At 61.2% G+C, this 13683-nt stretch overlaps 1 protein-coding gene across 1 annotated transcript in view; it reads left to right on the forward strand.

The window, feature by feature from the left end:
• The window catches only part of FER1L5 (fer-1 like family member 5), an 86045-nt gene extending 76668 nt beyond the window's left edge, over positions 1 to 9377 (forward strand). Inside the window, 10 exon segments of the mRNA XM_054017606.1 lie at positions 581 to 729; positions 1004 to 1143; positions 2538 to 2626; positions 3250 to 3345; positions 5390 to 5531; positions 6418 to 6517; positions 6961 to 7157; positions 7380 to 7489; positions 8503 to 8650; positions 9285 to 9377. Coding sequence (XP_053873581.1) covers positions 581 to 729; positions 1004 to 1143; positions 2538 to 2626; positions 3250 to 3345; positions 5390 to 5531; positions 6418 to 6517; positions 6961 to 7157; positions 7380 to 7489; positions 8503 to 8650; positions 9285 to 9377 — 1264 coding nt within the window.
• The last annotated feature ends 4306 nt before the right edge of the window (positions 9378 to 13683 follow it).

Here is a 13683-nt window from a genome sequence, read left to right on the forward strand (position 1 = left end):
CCAGCACTTATCTGGCCCTGCTGCAGAAGTGATGGGGTCCCTTGGCCTCTCCCAGCAGTACTCAGGTCAGCCTGCAGCAGAGCTCTGGCCCTCTGTCCACACATATCTCTCTCCCCGGGGAGCTGCAGGGGCCTGCTGTGCCGGATGAGGGGGCAGAGGTAGGGATGGGGCAAGCGCTGGGGGTGCCAGTAAGGAGGGCCAGGGTGCAGGGGCAAGAACCGGATGAGGAGCATGGAGGAGGGGTCGGGGCAGACCAGTCCCAGCCTCACTTGCACTGGGGTCACTGGAAAGCCCCCACCCATGGTTAGAGCACAGGACAACCAGCCAGGAGTCGGGATCCGCTCCCAGCAATGTCACTGCCCTGCTGGGCACCCTTGGGCAATCCCTGACCCGCTCTGTGCCTCAGTTTCCCCTCTGGGGACAATCCTGCCCATCCCTGGAATGCCCCCAGTGTGCTCTAATCCCAGCACAGCCGGCCCTGGGGTCAGAGAGCTGAGCCCAAGCTTCGGGGTAGCCGGTTATAATGCGCCCAGCTCCACGGCCTCACCCTGACCCCTGCTGCCTCCCTTCCCCGCCCCAGTTCCGGCCCCTGTCAGTGGCGAGACCAGCTGCTCCCCACCCAGTTACTGGAGAACTTTGCCAGGATGAGGAGTCTGGCCCTGCCCGAGTTCAGCGCAGACGGGGGCAAAGCCACTTTCATGGGCAGGGCCTTCCTGCTGGCGCAGTTCGGTGAGTGCCCAGGGGCCCCAGGAGAGACAAGTCAGACCCTGTCCCTGGGCGCTGCGGGCCCCTGGGCGGGACACGGGGTTCCCGGGGCGCTGCGGACCCGGGGGGAGACACGGGGTTCTCGGGGCGCTGGGGGCCCCTGGGCGTGACATGGGGTTTCTTGGGGCGCTGCAGGCCCCTGGGCAGGACACGGGGTTTTTCGGGGTGCTGCGGACCCCTGGGTGGCACACAACCCATGCCCCATGTCCCTCTACTGTGCTTGGCTTCCCTGTCTCAGAGAGCAAGGTCCCTGCGCACAGTCACCTGGGGCCCCCAAGAGAGCGCCTGGCCCTGCACCTGCTCCACACCTGCGGGCTGGTCCCCGAGCACCTGGAGACCAGGACCCTGTACCACAGCATCCAGCCCGGCATTGACCAGGTAGGGCACCAGAGCGGTGAGCCTGGCCCCCCATCAGCAGCTTCTGCACCCCAAAGCCACCACAAGAGGATGTGGGGAAGCAGCTTTACTGGGACAAACCCAGAGAATGGGTCTGTTACATGGGACAAGGGCCTGGCCGCTCAGCACTGTCCAGCCGCCCGCTGGTATAGAGCACGGAGCCAGGGCTGGTGGTCCCAGCGGGTACAGCCGATGGGGGCAGCCCAGAGACCTGGTGCCTTTGCGCAGTGAAACGGCTGCGTGACCAGGACGCCCCGGATCCCAGCTGCCCTGGCTCCCTGGCTGCGGGTCTCGGCTGCCCCACCCTGTGGGGTGTGTTCACGCCGCGTGCATACACCCGAAATGTGTGTGCATGTGAGAGAGCTGTACAGTGGGACTGCATGTGTGTGCATGTGGGGTGTGTGCGCCTGTGTGTGTGTCTGTGTGCGTGGCCTGTGTGTGTGTCTGTGTGCCCCTGTGTGTGTGTGTGTGTGTGTACGTGGGGGGTGTGCACCTGTATGTGTGTGTGTGAGTGCGCGCGAGCACACGTGTGGGGTGTGTGCACCTGTGTGCGTGCGCATGAGAGGGGTGCGCCTGTGTGTGTGTGTGTGTGCACACATGGGGGTGTGTGCCTGTGTGCACGTGTGTGTGTGTATGTGTGCACACATGTAGAGAGGATGCACTTGTATGTGTGTGTGTGCGTGCACATGGGGTGTGTGTGCCTGTGTGCGTGTGTGTGTGCGCACATGGGGTGTGTGCGCCTGTGTGTGTGTGTACGTGGGGGGTGTGCACCTGTATGTGCGCCTGTGTGCGTGTGTATATGTGTATGTGTGCACGCATGTAGGGGGTGTGCGCGCGCATGTGAGGTGTGTGCGCCTGTCTGTGTGTGTTTGTGCACGTGGGGGATGCACATGTGTGTCTGTGCGCGCGCACGTGGGGGGTCTGCGTCTGTGTGTGTGCGTGTATGTGTGCATGTAGGAGTGGGGGCACGTGGGGGGTGCGTGTGAGAGTGGAGGTGCGGGTGTGTGTGTGTGGGAGTGGGGAGCTGTGGGGAGGAGTGGGGGCGTGTGGGGGTTATTTTGGTGGGAGGGATGCGTGGCCCCAGACACCAGCTAGCCAAGAGCCATGCAGGGAGCTGGTCAGGCCACAGGGGGAGGACGGGAGGTTCGTGGTTGTTCGAGGAGGCTCCGTCCTCTCCCAGGACCTGGGGGGGGGGTCCCCCAGGAATGGTAGCTCCTCCTGGCCCATCTGGAAGCTCAGCCAGGCCCCAGCGGGGGGGCGACGCAGCCAGCAAGTGCTCTGGGGTGACCCTGGCAGGGGGGCTTGGACACAGGGCGAGGAGCCGGCCTGGGCCCGGGCTCGTGTCGATAAGTCGCCTGCTCCCGTCTGCTCGGCAGGGGAAGCTGCAGATGTGGGTGGACGTTTTCCCAGAGAGTTTTGGCCCCCCAGGCCCTGCATTCAACATCACCCCACGGATGCCCAAACGGTGAGTGGGACAAACCCCCACTGCCCTAGGCAGCTTCCCGAGCCGGTGAACCCTGGCACAGCGCAAACCCAGCACGCCCAGGAGAGGGCTGGCAGCTCTGGGGCAGTGTGCAGCCCCACCGAGCCTGGCCAGGCCCCACCTCCCCAGCCTGCCAGGTTGAGCACAGGGGCCAGGCCCCGCCTTCCCAATCTGCCACACTGAGAGCAGGGACCACGCCCCACCTCCCCCAGCCTGCCACGCTGAGCACAGGGGCCAGGCCACACCTCCCCCAGCCTGCCACGCTGAGCACAGGGGCCAGGCCCCACCTCACCAGCCTGCCATGCTGAGCGCAGGGGCCACTCCCCAGCCCTGGCTATGCCCCATCTGCAGCTCCTTCTCTGAAGTGTGAAGCCTGCTCTGGGCACACTCTCCCCTTCAGTGCCGCAGGTGGGGAGTTCTCTGAAAGCCAGAGGTCAGTGGAGTCTCCCATTGCCCGGGGACTCCCATGGCCTCTGTGTTCTCCAGAGCCTCTGTGTTCTCCAGAGCCCAGGCCCACAGGGCAGCCTGAGGGCACCAGCCCCCAGACCCCTGGGCTGTGACCAGCCTCCAACCAGCCAACACTGCCAGTGCTGCCCCCTCCCTAGGTACGAGCTGCGCTGCGTCGTCTGGAACACGCGGGACGTGGATCTGCGGGACACCAGCATCACGGGGCAGAGGATGAGCGACATCTATGTGAAAGGGTGAGGGCCTGCAGCCTGCACCCTTGGGCCCCAGGGATCCCAAGCCACGGGCCTTCCAGGGGACCGCACCACGGCCCCCTGCCAGGCATTCCTGGGAAGCAGCCGACGCCCAGTGGGGATGAAACGGGGCTGGAGCCAGTGACATAAACGCTGAGAAAACAGACAGGCTGAGAGCAGCAGCTCTTGTTCTACACTCTCGTCACACAAACCTCGGCTGGTGCTTGGGCCCCTCAATTCCAGCCTGGGGCTCCTGGGGCTCCCCACCCCGCTGGTGCCCCTCAATCCCGACCCGCAGCCCCCTGCTGTCCCAACCCTGCGGCTCCCCACCCCCTCCCCACCCCGCTGGTGCCCCTCTATCCCGACCCACAGCCCCCTGCTGTCCCAGCCCTGTGGCTCCCCACCCCTCTCCTCACCCCGCTGGTGCCCCTCAATCCCGACTCGCAGCCCCCTGCTGTCCCAGATGTGGGCTGCCCACTCTGCCAGTGTCCCCAGTGCTGACCCCCAGTAGCACTGAAGGTAAGTCTCTCTGCATAGCTCAGTGGGTCTCTAATGGGTTGATGCTGGCAGGTGTAGGAATTGCTGGCTGCTCAGTATCAATATAGATCTTGGTTCCTTTCTCTGAGACTTCCTTTGTTCTGTGGGTGTTGAATTGGGACGTTAGCTGAGTGCTCTGGGGCCCAGCCAGTCTGCTGTTGGGGCCTTCTGCAACCAGCCCCTGGCAGGCAGACAGTGGCAGAGATGCTATCAAGGGCCCTGAGCCAACAACCACCAGCATAAGAAACGACTTCAGAGCAAGCCCCCAAGGTCTGTGTTGGTGTAGGCAGCCAGCAGTTCCTGGGACTGCACTGGTAGAGAGACAGGAATGGGGCCTGGGGCAGAGTGGGGGGTCAAGCATCCCCCAGGAATGCCAGAAGTTAGCCCCTATGGGCGCAGGATGTCTCTGGTTTTCTCCCGAGCTCCAGCCGCTCTGGACCCCTCCTGAGCAGAGCTGGCCCGTTGAGCACAGAGCTAGAAAGGGGGAAAGGCAGGAGGCCCCGAGCTAAGAGGCCTGATCCAGGAGCGGTGGAGGATTCTGCCTTGTTCCAACCCCCCAGCTCCTCCCAACCCCCAGCTCCTGCACATGGCTCTTCCCATCAGCTACGCACTCCCCACCAGGCATGGGCTAGCTGGGAAGGGAATGGAGTACGGGCATGTGTGATGGGGTAGTCTGCCCCTTAGGGGCAGTACTGCCTACTGGTCAGTCCAGCCCACCCCTGGCATGGCTCTTTCAGATTATGACACGAGGACCTGGGTGATATGGTAAGTAGGGAGGGAACCTGGTACTGTTTCTTTAAGGGCCTGGGCCCAGGAGCCTTGCGGAGTTGGGGATGAGCTGGGCAAAGTGGCCGGTATAAATGCTGCCTCTTCGGGCAGGGCCGGGCAAATGTTGGCAGTCGCTGGGTGTGCAGGGAGGCTCTGGCAGGGTCTGCATTAACCAGGTACAGTTTCCAGCCAGAGCCGCCTGCCAGGCCCTGCGAGCCTGAGGAGCGAGTGGGGCCAGCACTGGCTGGTGGGTGACAAGCTCTGGGGGCAGGGCTGGGGCTCCGAGACCGAGCAAGCCCCCGGAGGGCACTGGCCACCGAGCGGAGACGGCCGGCGTCAGAGCACCCTGAGAGCCGGATCCCGCTTTGTTCTGGAGCTCGGAGAATGAGCTTTGTCATAAATCAACTTCCGATTTTGTCACGACTATTTATAGTAACAGTTAGAGAGGGGTCACAGACAATAAACAAACTTCACGGAAGCCCGTGACCCGTCCGTGACTGGTACTAAAAATAGGGGAGGGCTGATGGGGGGAGGATGACTGAAGCCCACAGTGGGGGAAGGGAAGAGAGCCCCAGCCCCACTCTATGGGGTGCAGTGTCGCACGGTCAGGCAGGAGGGTGCAGTGTCGCGTGGTGAGGCAGGGCGGGGTGCAGTGTCGCACGGTGGGGCAGGGTGCTGTGGGACCCGCATGCCCTACAGCCTCACCTCCATTCACACCCCAACCTCGGGCTCCTTGTTGCAGGTGGCTGGATGGCCTGGAGGAGGAAAGGCAGAGAACCGATGTCCACTACAGGTCCCTGGGAGGAGAGGGCAACTTCAACTGGAGGTTCATCTTCCCCTTCGAGTTCCTGCCCATGGAGCAGGTCTGCGTCCTGCCTGAGAAGGTGGGTGCTGTTCGCCTTGGGCATCCGCTTCCCTACGGCAGCACTGCCTGCTCTGCCCTGCTCTGGGCCCCACCCACTGACGCAGCTGTTCCGAGGGGCAGGTAGGGCCCTGGCTGTGTTTCAGACTGGCCAGTCCCCCCAGCAGTTTGAACCCGATTCCTGTCGTGCCCCTGGCTGGACTCCCAGCATTCTCCACTATCTGCCCGGGGCAGGACCTCCAGCCCCAAATCAGCAGAGGCTGCTGGATGCCCTGCCCCTCTGCGGCCGGGTCCTCCAGCCTGTCTCCTGCTCCAGGTTTGTCCTCTCCCCTCCTGGCCGGAGCGGTGACCCAGCTGACCGGCTTTGGGGCTGGGCTGCTGGGCAGAGCACTGGCCAGGCCGGGGGAAAGGGGATTGTCAGTGCTGCCACCTGGTGCAGGGAGAGGGCATTGCAGCAGCTGGCCCTACCCCCACAAGCACCTCTGCTTCTGGACTGCCAGCATCATGTGGCCTGATCTGCGCCCTCACATCACGACCTCCCCTGGGGAGCCCCAGGTCCTGCCCCTGCCCCAGGCTGGCAGGCTGCAGCTGTCCACTAATGTGGGGGAGTTTCCACCTGCAAACCCGCCTCAGCCCTGACCGCAGCACCCTGAGCCTCTGCTGGGGCATTAACCCTTCGAAGTCTGCAGACCTATAACCAGCCATTCATTTGGCTGGCAACTTGGAAAGTGCCCCAGCAGCCTGGTGCTTCCGCCCATGCTGCATCCCCTTGGCAGGCCACATGCTGGGGCTGCCCTTTCCCCACCCAGCTGGGTCACCCTGTCCCCAGCTGGTATGTGCTGGCCACAGACCCCAGCCTCTCAGCAGCTGCCCTGCCCCCAGCCTGAGGGGCCCCACTCTGCTTACAGCAACATCTCTGGAGTCTGGATGAGACGGTGCTGAAGGTGCCCCCCAAGCTCATCCTCCAGGTGTGGGACAACGACAAGTTCTCGGCTGACGATTTTCTCGGTGAGGCCTTTCCCCCGGGCGGGCGTTTCCCCTGCAGCCCAGGTGGCCACAGAGTGTTACGTTGGCCCTGCCCACAGGTTGCTGTAGGCACGTCCCCACCTCGCTAATGATCTTAGTACGTTTCTGTCCCCAAGAGCAGCACAGATGCTGCAGGGCCAATGAAATGCAGCCACTTCTGGGGTGCAAAACCATGCCCCGGTCCCTGCACAAAGGGGCAAGAGCAGCCGTGTTGGCAGAGGGCGCTGAATGGCTCTCGTGCAGTGAGGCGCAGCACCCTGGGATCGTCCCCATCCCTCTAGGGCAGGCAGGGCCTCTGTAAGGTCCTCCCTGGGGCACCCTTGGGCAGCGTGAAGGGCTCCATTGCCCTCATGCATGCGCCACCGCCTGCAGCCTGGTCCCCGGGCTGTCCCCTGGGCCCTGCAGTTTTCTTTTGCTGCTTGCAGGGGTTCTGGAAATCAAACTGCTCAGCATGCCCTGCCCAGCCAGGCGCCCCCGGGCCTGCACCCTGAAAATGCTGCAGGATGAGAGCGACTCCCCCACCCCACCCCGCTGCCCCAGGAGAACCTCCCTCTTCAAGCAGAGGCTCGCCCGAGGCTGGTGGCCGTGCATGGTGCAGGAGGAGGGCAGACAGCGGCTGTCGGTAGGAGCACAGCTGGGGGCTGGTAGCAAGGACACGGAGGTACCCGAGGGGGAAGCGGGGGCTTGGGTGTCCCGGGGGGTTGGAGAATCAGAGGTTTGTGGGTGTGGTTAGAGGCCCGATCCTCCTCTAGCTTTAGGCAGGTACCAGAGAGCCCCCCAGCACCTCTGGAGGGGGGCGCCTGCCTTCTGCCACCACGGCCCAATTCCCGCCTTGCTTCTCAAGGGCAAGATTGAGCTGACGCTGGAGCTGCTGACGGACAAGGAGGCAGAAGAGCGGCCTGCTGGGAAGGGAAGGGAGGAGCCAAACATGAACCCCACCCTGCACCCACCCGTGTAAGTGGGGGGAGCCAGCTCGGCGGTGCTAATTGGGACCGAGACAAAAGGGGTGATTTTAAAAATGTAGAACTTTATAAGGGAAAACCCCCAACTTGTGCCAGGAGGATAAATAACGTAGAACATTCCCAGCGACTTCCTGCTTCAACCCAACAGCTTCCCACCTCACAAACCGGTGTGAGCGGGTTGGTACCCACGGAGCAGCCAGTGCCAAACCCTTCCCTGCCACCTTGTGCCTGCAGAGAGGTTCTGACCCAACCCTGGGGCTGCGAACAGCTCTGCATCCCAGCACCCCCATGCCCAGCCTCCGCAGGAGCAGGGGTGGATTAGCCACCGGGCCTGTGCCCAGGGGCCCCGGAAAAAATCTGCCACCGGCCAGTGGAAGGCTGGAGCCGTGGTCTCCGGGCAGGTGGTGGAAGCCCCCAGCGGCTCATGACCCCGTCAGGAAGCCCCCGCACCCAACCCTGGTCCCCCACAGAAGCGTGGGGGGGTGGCAGGGGAAGCCCCAGCACCCAGACCCCTGCTCCAGCTCTGGGATTGGGGAAGCTCTCAGTCCCCACTGCGGCCCCAGGGCTTGGTGGGGGGACAGAGCTTCTCCAGTCTTGGGGCTGCAGTGGGGGGGGGGCAGAAAGGAGCAAATGGGTTGGGGGGCTGCAGTGGGGGAGGTGGGAGGGGAGGGAGCCTGGGTGGAAGAGGGGCAGCCCCAGGGAAGGGGCAGAAAGGGGCAGGGCTGCATAACCAAGGGGCAGGACCGCAGGCAGAAGGGGTGGGGAGGGACCGCCACTTGCTCTGACCCAGGGCCCGCAGGAATACCCCGGAGCAGTCCCCTCCCCGCTGCTCAGACACAGCACTGGGCCGTTCCCAAGGCCTTGCTGGGGGGGAGCTGGAAGCCCCAGGAAGAGTCCGGCCCATTGCCCGGTCCCAGGGAATCCCGGGGTCCCAGCTGGGCCAGAGGCTGGGATACCCTAGGGCACGCTGGGAATGGCTGCCCTGGGACCATCTCCTCCCTGCAGGCGCCCAGAAGCCTCGTTCCTGTGGTTCACGGCCCCCCTCAAGAGCCTGCGCTACATCCTCTGGCAGCCGCACAAGTGCAAGATCATCCTGGGGGTCATGATGTTCCTGCTGCTGCTCCTGCTTGCAGCCTTCATCTACGCCACCCCGGTGCGTGTGCCTGCGGGGGCCCCCTCCCACGAGCCCTGGGTAGGGCTGCAGGCACAGAGGGAGAAACACTGAGTCTGCCTGGGGCAGCGGCGCCACCCTGCCCTGGAAGGGCCTCAGCCCAGCCCTACGGCCCTGCTCCCTGGGGCTGAGTGCTGGGCAGAGCAAGGGGAGGGGGAGCCAAAGCTGGGCAGTGGGGGTGGGGGGATGGTGTTGTGCAGGGCACTGGGCATTTGTGGAGGGGTTCCGGGAGGGGATGTTGGGCGGGGGGGGTGGGGGGAGGCTGTGTGGCACAACCTGGGTCTCCCACCCCCCTGGGAAGGGACACACTGGCAGCACAGGGCCGGGCAGGCCACTGTGCATCCGGCAACTGCCAGTTTGTAACTAATGCCCTGCACTGTGCTGGGCGACGTGGGGCCGCCCCTGCCCTGCCCCATTGCCCCTGGCCAGCCCCTCACTCCGGTAACTGACACCCCCTGTCCCACGCCATGTTCCATGGGGGCCCATGAAAGGTTAATCCAGCCCTGCTCACTGCAGGGTGCTGGCCCCTGGAGCCAGCTGAAGAGGCAGACCCCAGGCTGGCTAGAGGACATGGTGCTGCTGCAGGGCCTGACTCCCTCTCCCTTCCTCTCCCCAGCGCTACTTGGCCATGAAGCTGATAAACCCCTTCCGCAGTCTCCATTCCTTCGGGAGCCTCAATCCTCTGGCGGGGAGCAGCGGGAGCCCGTAGGCAACAGCCCAGCAGCAGCACACCCAGCCCAGCTCCATGTCCTGCAGACAGACAGCGCCTGCTGTCTCCTAGCACAGGGAGACCTGGCCCTGCCCCCCAGCCTGGGGAGTTGGGAAGCAGCTCCCCTTTCCAATTCACCACTTGCTGCCTCCCAGTCACCCGGATCTTCCCTGAACCCAGGGAGCAGCCGCCAGTCCTACCGCTCCCCTCCAGCACAGACTCTGCTGGCCTGCGCTCCTCCTGCTCCTCCCCCTGGGGGCCAAGGGCCACTGACCGCAGGCCAGTGAGGCTGGGACTAGCTCAGCGGCTAGAAAGCAGCCCTAGTCCCAGGCGGGTCATTCTCTGGGCCAAAAGCCTTCAGGAACAGTATTCCCCAATAAAGGCATGGAAAGGAGGCCCTTCACCTTGGCTCGAGTGCCAGAAAGATTTTCTTTAGTGCCTCGCTCAAGGCACCTGGGGTGCTGCACAGAAGCTGTATCCAGAGATGAAACCCTGAGCTCCAGCTCCTGGCCACTAACTATTTCCCACCCAGCCTGCTGGGAAAACCCTCGGCTTCTCTCCTTGCCTCCTGAAGCAGTTCCTGGTCAGTCTTCTGGGCTCTTTGCGCCCGCGACACCCAGTCTTGTTAGGGCCAGCGCTGCAGGGGCTGGGAGAGGCAAGTCCCAGCAGGAGCAAAGCTGCCTCCAGCACCCTTTCTTCTGCCCAAGGAGAGAGCTGTATTTCCATGCTACCACCAGCAGGGAGTATGGCTTGGTCTACACTACCCCCCCTAATTCGAACTAAGGTACGCAACTTCAGCTACGTGAATAACGTAGCTGAAGTCGAAGTACCTTAGTTCGAACTTACCTTGGTCCACACGCGGCAGGCAGGCTCCCCCGTCGACTCCGCGGTACTTCTCTCGCCGAGCTGGAGTACCGCAGTCGACGGCAAGCACTTCCGGGTTCGACTTATCGCGTCCAGACTAGACGCGATAAGTCGAACCCAGAACTTCGATTTCCAGCAGTCGAACTAGCTGGTAAGTGTAGCCAAGGCCTATGAAATACCAGTGACCCATCACTCTAGAGGGATTGAGTTGAGCATAACCGGGCTCCTAGAGACACACACTACGCCAGTATCCTCCAGGCACATCTCTGCCTGATTCTCTTCTGGTGAATTAGGTTTTATCTGTAATTATCAAAACACATCCCCTGGTTGTTCTAGGTTATTTATGCACCCGCTGGCCCAGCGGCAGGAGGTTTATCTTCATTGTATAAAAGGACAAAGCATGAGCGTGCTCCCGCTAGCACTTGGCGGAGTGGCTTAGAACTGCTCAGGTAAGGGACTCCAAGCCCAGTGTCCCGCCCAGCAGTGCCAGTAGCACTGGGCTGGCCCTGCTCTGGGGAGGAATTAGTCATGGTGGGAGTGGGATTTTTCCCCATTTCACACTTAGTCACTTCAGTGACTGAGATGAGGTGACTGAGGCAGTACTGTACCTACCAGCAGCAGGCTCAGGAGAGCATCTGAAAGTGCAGCTCTTACTCCCGCAGTCCCCATGAAACGCCTTCCAGGAGTGAAGACATGCACAGACTGACCTAGTGTTGAGCTTTATAGCTACAAGGCAATCAAAACCCCTCCATCCCGGGGCAAGCAGAAGAGGGCAGCACCCTGGGATTAAGTGCAGTGCAGACCCACACTGGTGGACATTTGTGTGTTTATTTCCAGGACACAAATTACACTTGCAGAAACAGGCACACGTACAGACAGTTCTGTTGATCAGGTAAAATATTTTAAAAGAGGCAAGAACAGACTCAACGCTTTCAGGCTGCCCTATTGCTTTGCCACATGTAAAAATCTCCCCCCTACCCCAGAGCCATCCTACCAGACCAAACCCCCCTGCTACAGCAAATGCCAGTTTGCCACTGTCAGAACAGGGGGCTTAGATGTGCAGTCATGGGAGAAAACGTATCTTGGCCAGATACTTTCTGCAGAGGAAGGAAGGCAGCACCTCTCCAAGCCTCATCACTGATTTCCCAAGGCTCTGAACTGTGTTGGGAGGGGAAATAGTGCAGATGGACAAGTCAAAGGCCTTGAAGGCTGGAACTCAAAGATACACAAGCAGGGATCATTTCAACATGGCCTGGTGTTTAGAACCAACATCTAGAGCAGAGGCACCAAGATGTGGCCTGCAGCCACTCCACACTTCAATAAGGCCACATTATCCTATCAGCACAGGAGCTGCAAGGTTTACCATACTGGGACAGCTGGAGTAGGGCTTCCCCCTGCCCTATTTCATCCTCACATCCAGTCCGCCAGGTACCAGGGCAAAGAGCGCACAGATTCTCACCTGCACCTCTGCTGATCAGGTCTCATGCCACTGTAACGTCCATCGAATTAAGGCTACAGATTGCAGCATCCATCTGGACACCCGTAGTGGTGGCTCCTGGCAAACAGGGCACGCCACCAGCAGAGCTCAGGAACCCTTCGGTTAACAACGCCTCTGCTCTCTGCCGAGCACCAGCTACGATGGCGGCTTCATCTGCGGCCAGTCTGGGCCATGTGCCAGCAGCGCTGCCCCCTGTTAGCACAGCTCCAGGAGCAATGCTGGTGACCCAGCCTGTCCCAGTGCCACTGGCTGGCCGCCTGCAGAGCAGAGCAGGGTTTACATACAAACCAATAGCCAAGACTTTCAAAAGCAATTGGGGATTTTGGGTGCCCAGCCGGAGACCCCTGAAAGGGGCCTGGTTTTCACAAGGGGCTGGGCGCCCTGCTCCAAACAGGGAGGCTCTTTAAGGTGTCTCCAGGTGGGCTCCCAAAAACTGAGGCACTTAAAAAGGAAAAAACAAAAGTCACAAGTCCCTTTTGAAAGTCTTGGCCAATAACTATGTTCTTTAATTAGCTAGGCCATGGCCACCCTGGGATGCGGAGACATCGGGAATCCAGGACCTGCCACCAGGACAGGAGTTGTAAGGGACATTCTGAATCTAAACCTTCCTCCCTCAAAGGGCAGGTTCCTCTGAGGAGTCTGGGAATTCCCTCAGCCCAGCCCTTCTCCCCAGCCCAGCCCTGGTTACTGCACCCAGAGATGGCTTGACGGGCAGGAGGAGCTGGCAGGGCCTGGTTTTACTGTCACTGTAACAAGGGCACGAGATCCAGTTAGACGTGGTTGGCTAGGACAAGGGGAGAACATGGCTCTGGTGCATTGTGTTGAGTTTAACAAGACACGGGCCAGCCAAGCCTTGTCCACATTGAGCGCACAGCTCCAGGCCTGTTTACACTACAGAATGGAACAGTGTCAGGGACAAAGTGTTGTAACCAGGTCCCCGGAGATTCTATCTGTACATGTTCCCGTATTCTCCCCCCCTCGGCATCTGTATTATGAACGACTCAGCAGGACCTACAGAAAGCAAGAACTCATTCAAACAGCAGTCACTGAGGTAGGAAATAACTAACCCTCCCTGAAAGGCAGCACAACATTTGTAGAGATCAGAGCTCTCTTTCCCAAGCATGGCTAAAGTCTCCACCAGCCAATAAACCCTTTGACCTTCCTTTGCCAGCATGCTTCCAAACTCCTGGTTACAGCAGCCAGATGTAGGTCCTTCAGAAACACAAAGGGACCATGTACAAATGCTGGCATCAGGTTTCTGGGTGAGGAAGAGAGAACTGCCCCTTTTCACATCACACCTACACCATTAACAGGACACAGTGACATGCAAGCAGCCCCTGTGCAAAGGCTGGCTCCAGGCCGAGGTACACAGAAGGGAGGAAGGCAGCACTGCATGCAGACAGTGATCCAGTGGTGGAGGGACAGGCCCCCCGACAGCAGCGAGTGGATATTACAACGGAACCCAGTGTTAAAACAATCAGTCGCTGGGCGAGTCCATGCATGTGGACAGCAACATGACCACATGAACCCCACCCCAACAACATAACCTGGCTTCATGTGAACGAACCGGAAGTGGGTCGGGACTAGCCGTCCCTTGCCCACCATATTCCCAGCACCGAGTGTCATGGAGCCCCTGCACACAGACGTACTGACCCTTGTGCAATGAGCCCAGGATCCGAACGGTTTCTCGGACAGGCCTGGTCTCACCAAGCTGCAGTGAGACTTTTTAGTGCATATTTCACCAGCAGCAAAACCCCTCAGCCCTGGATGGAAAGTCCAGTTATTGGGGAGAAAGAGGAGGTGACCGTATGCTAGTAGTGGCAGAGTGGAGGCACTGAATGGAAGCAGCTCAGGTCAATTTCCATCAGAGGCCGAGAAGAGCCAGCTGCATCAAGGCCAACCCGCAGCCTGGAAGAGCAGTGCTTTCCCTGCCATGCTGCTGGG

This window comes from Malaclemys terrapin, chromosome 2 (assembly GCF_027887155.1).
Source record: "Malaclemys terrapin pileata isolate rMalTer1 chromosome 2, rMalTer1.hap1, whole genome shotgun sequence".
Classification (NCBI taxonomy): Eukaryota; Metazoa; Chordata; order Testudines; family Emydidae; genus Malaclemys; species Malaclemys terrapin.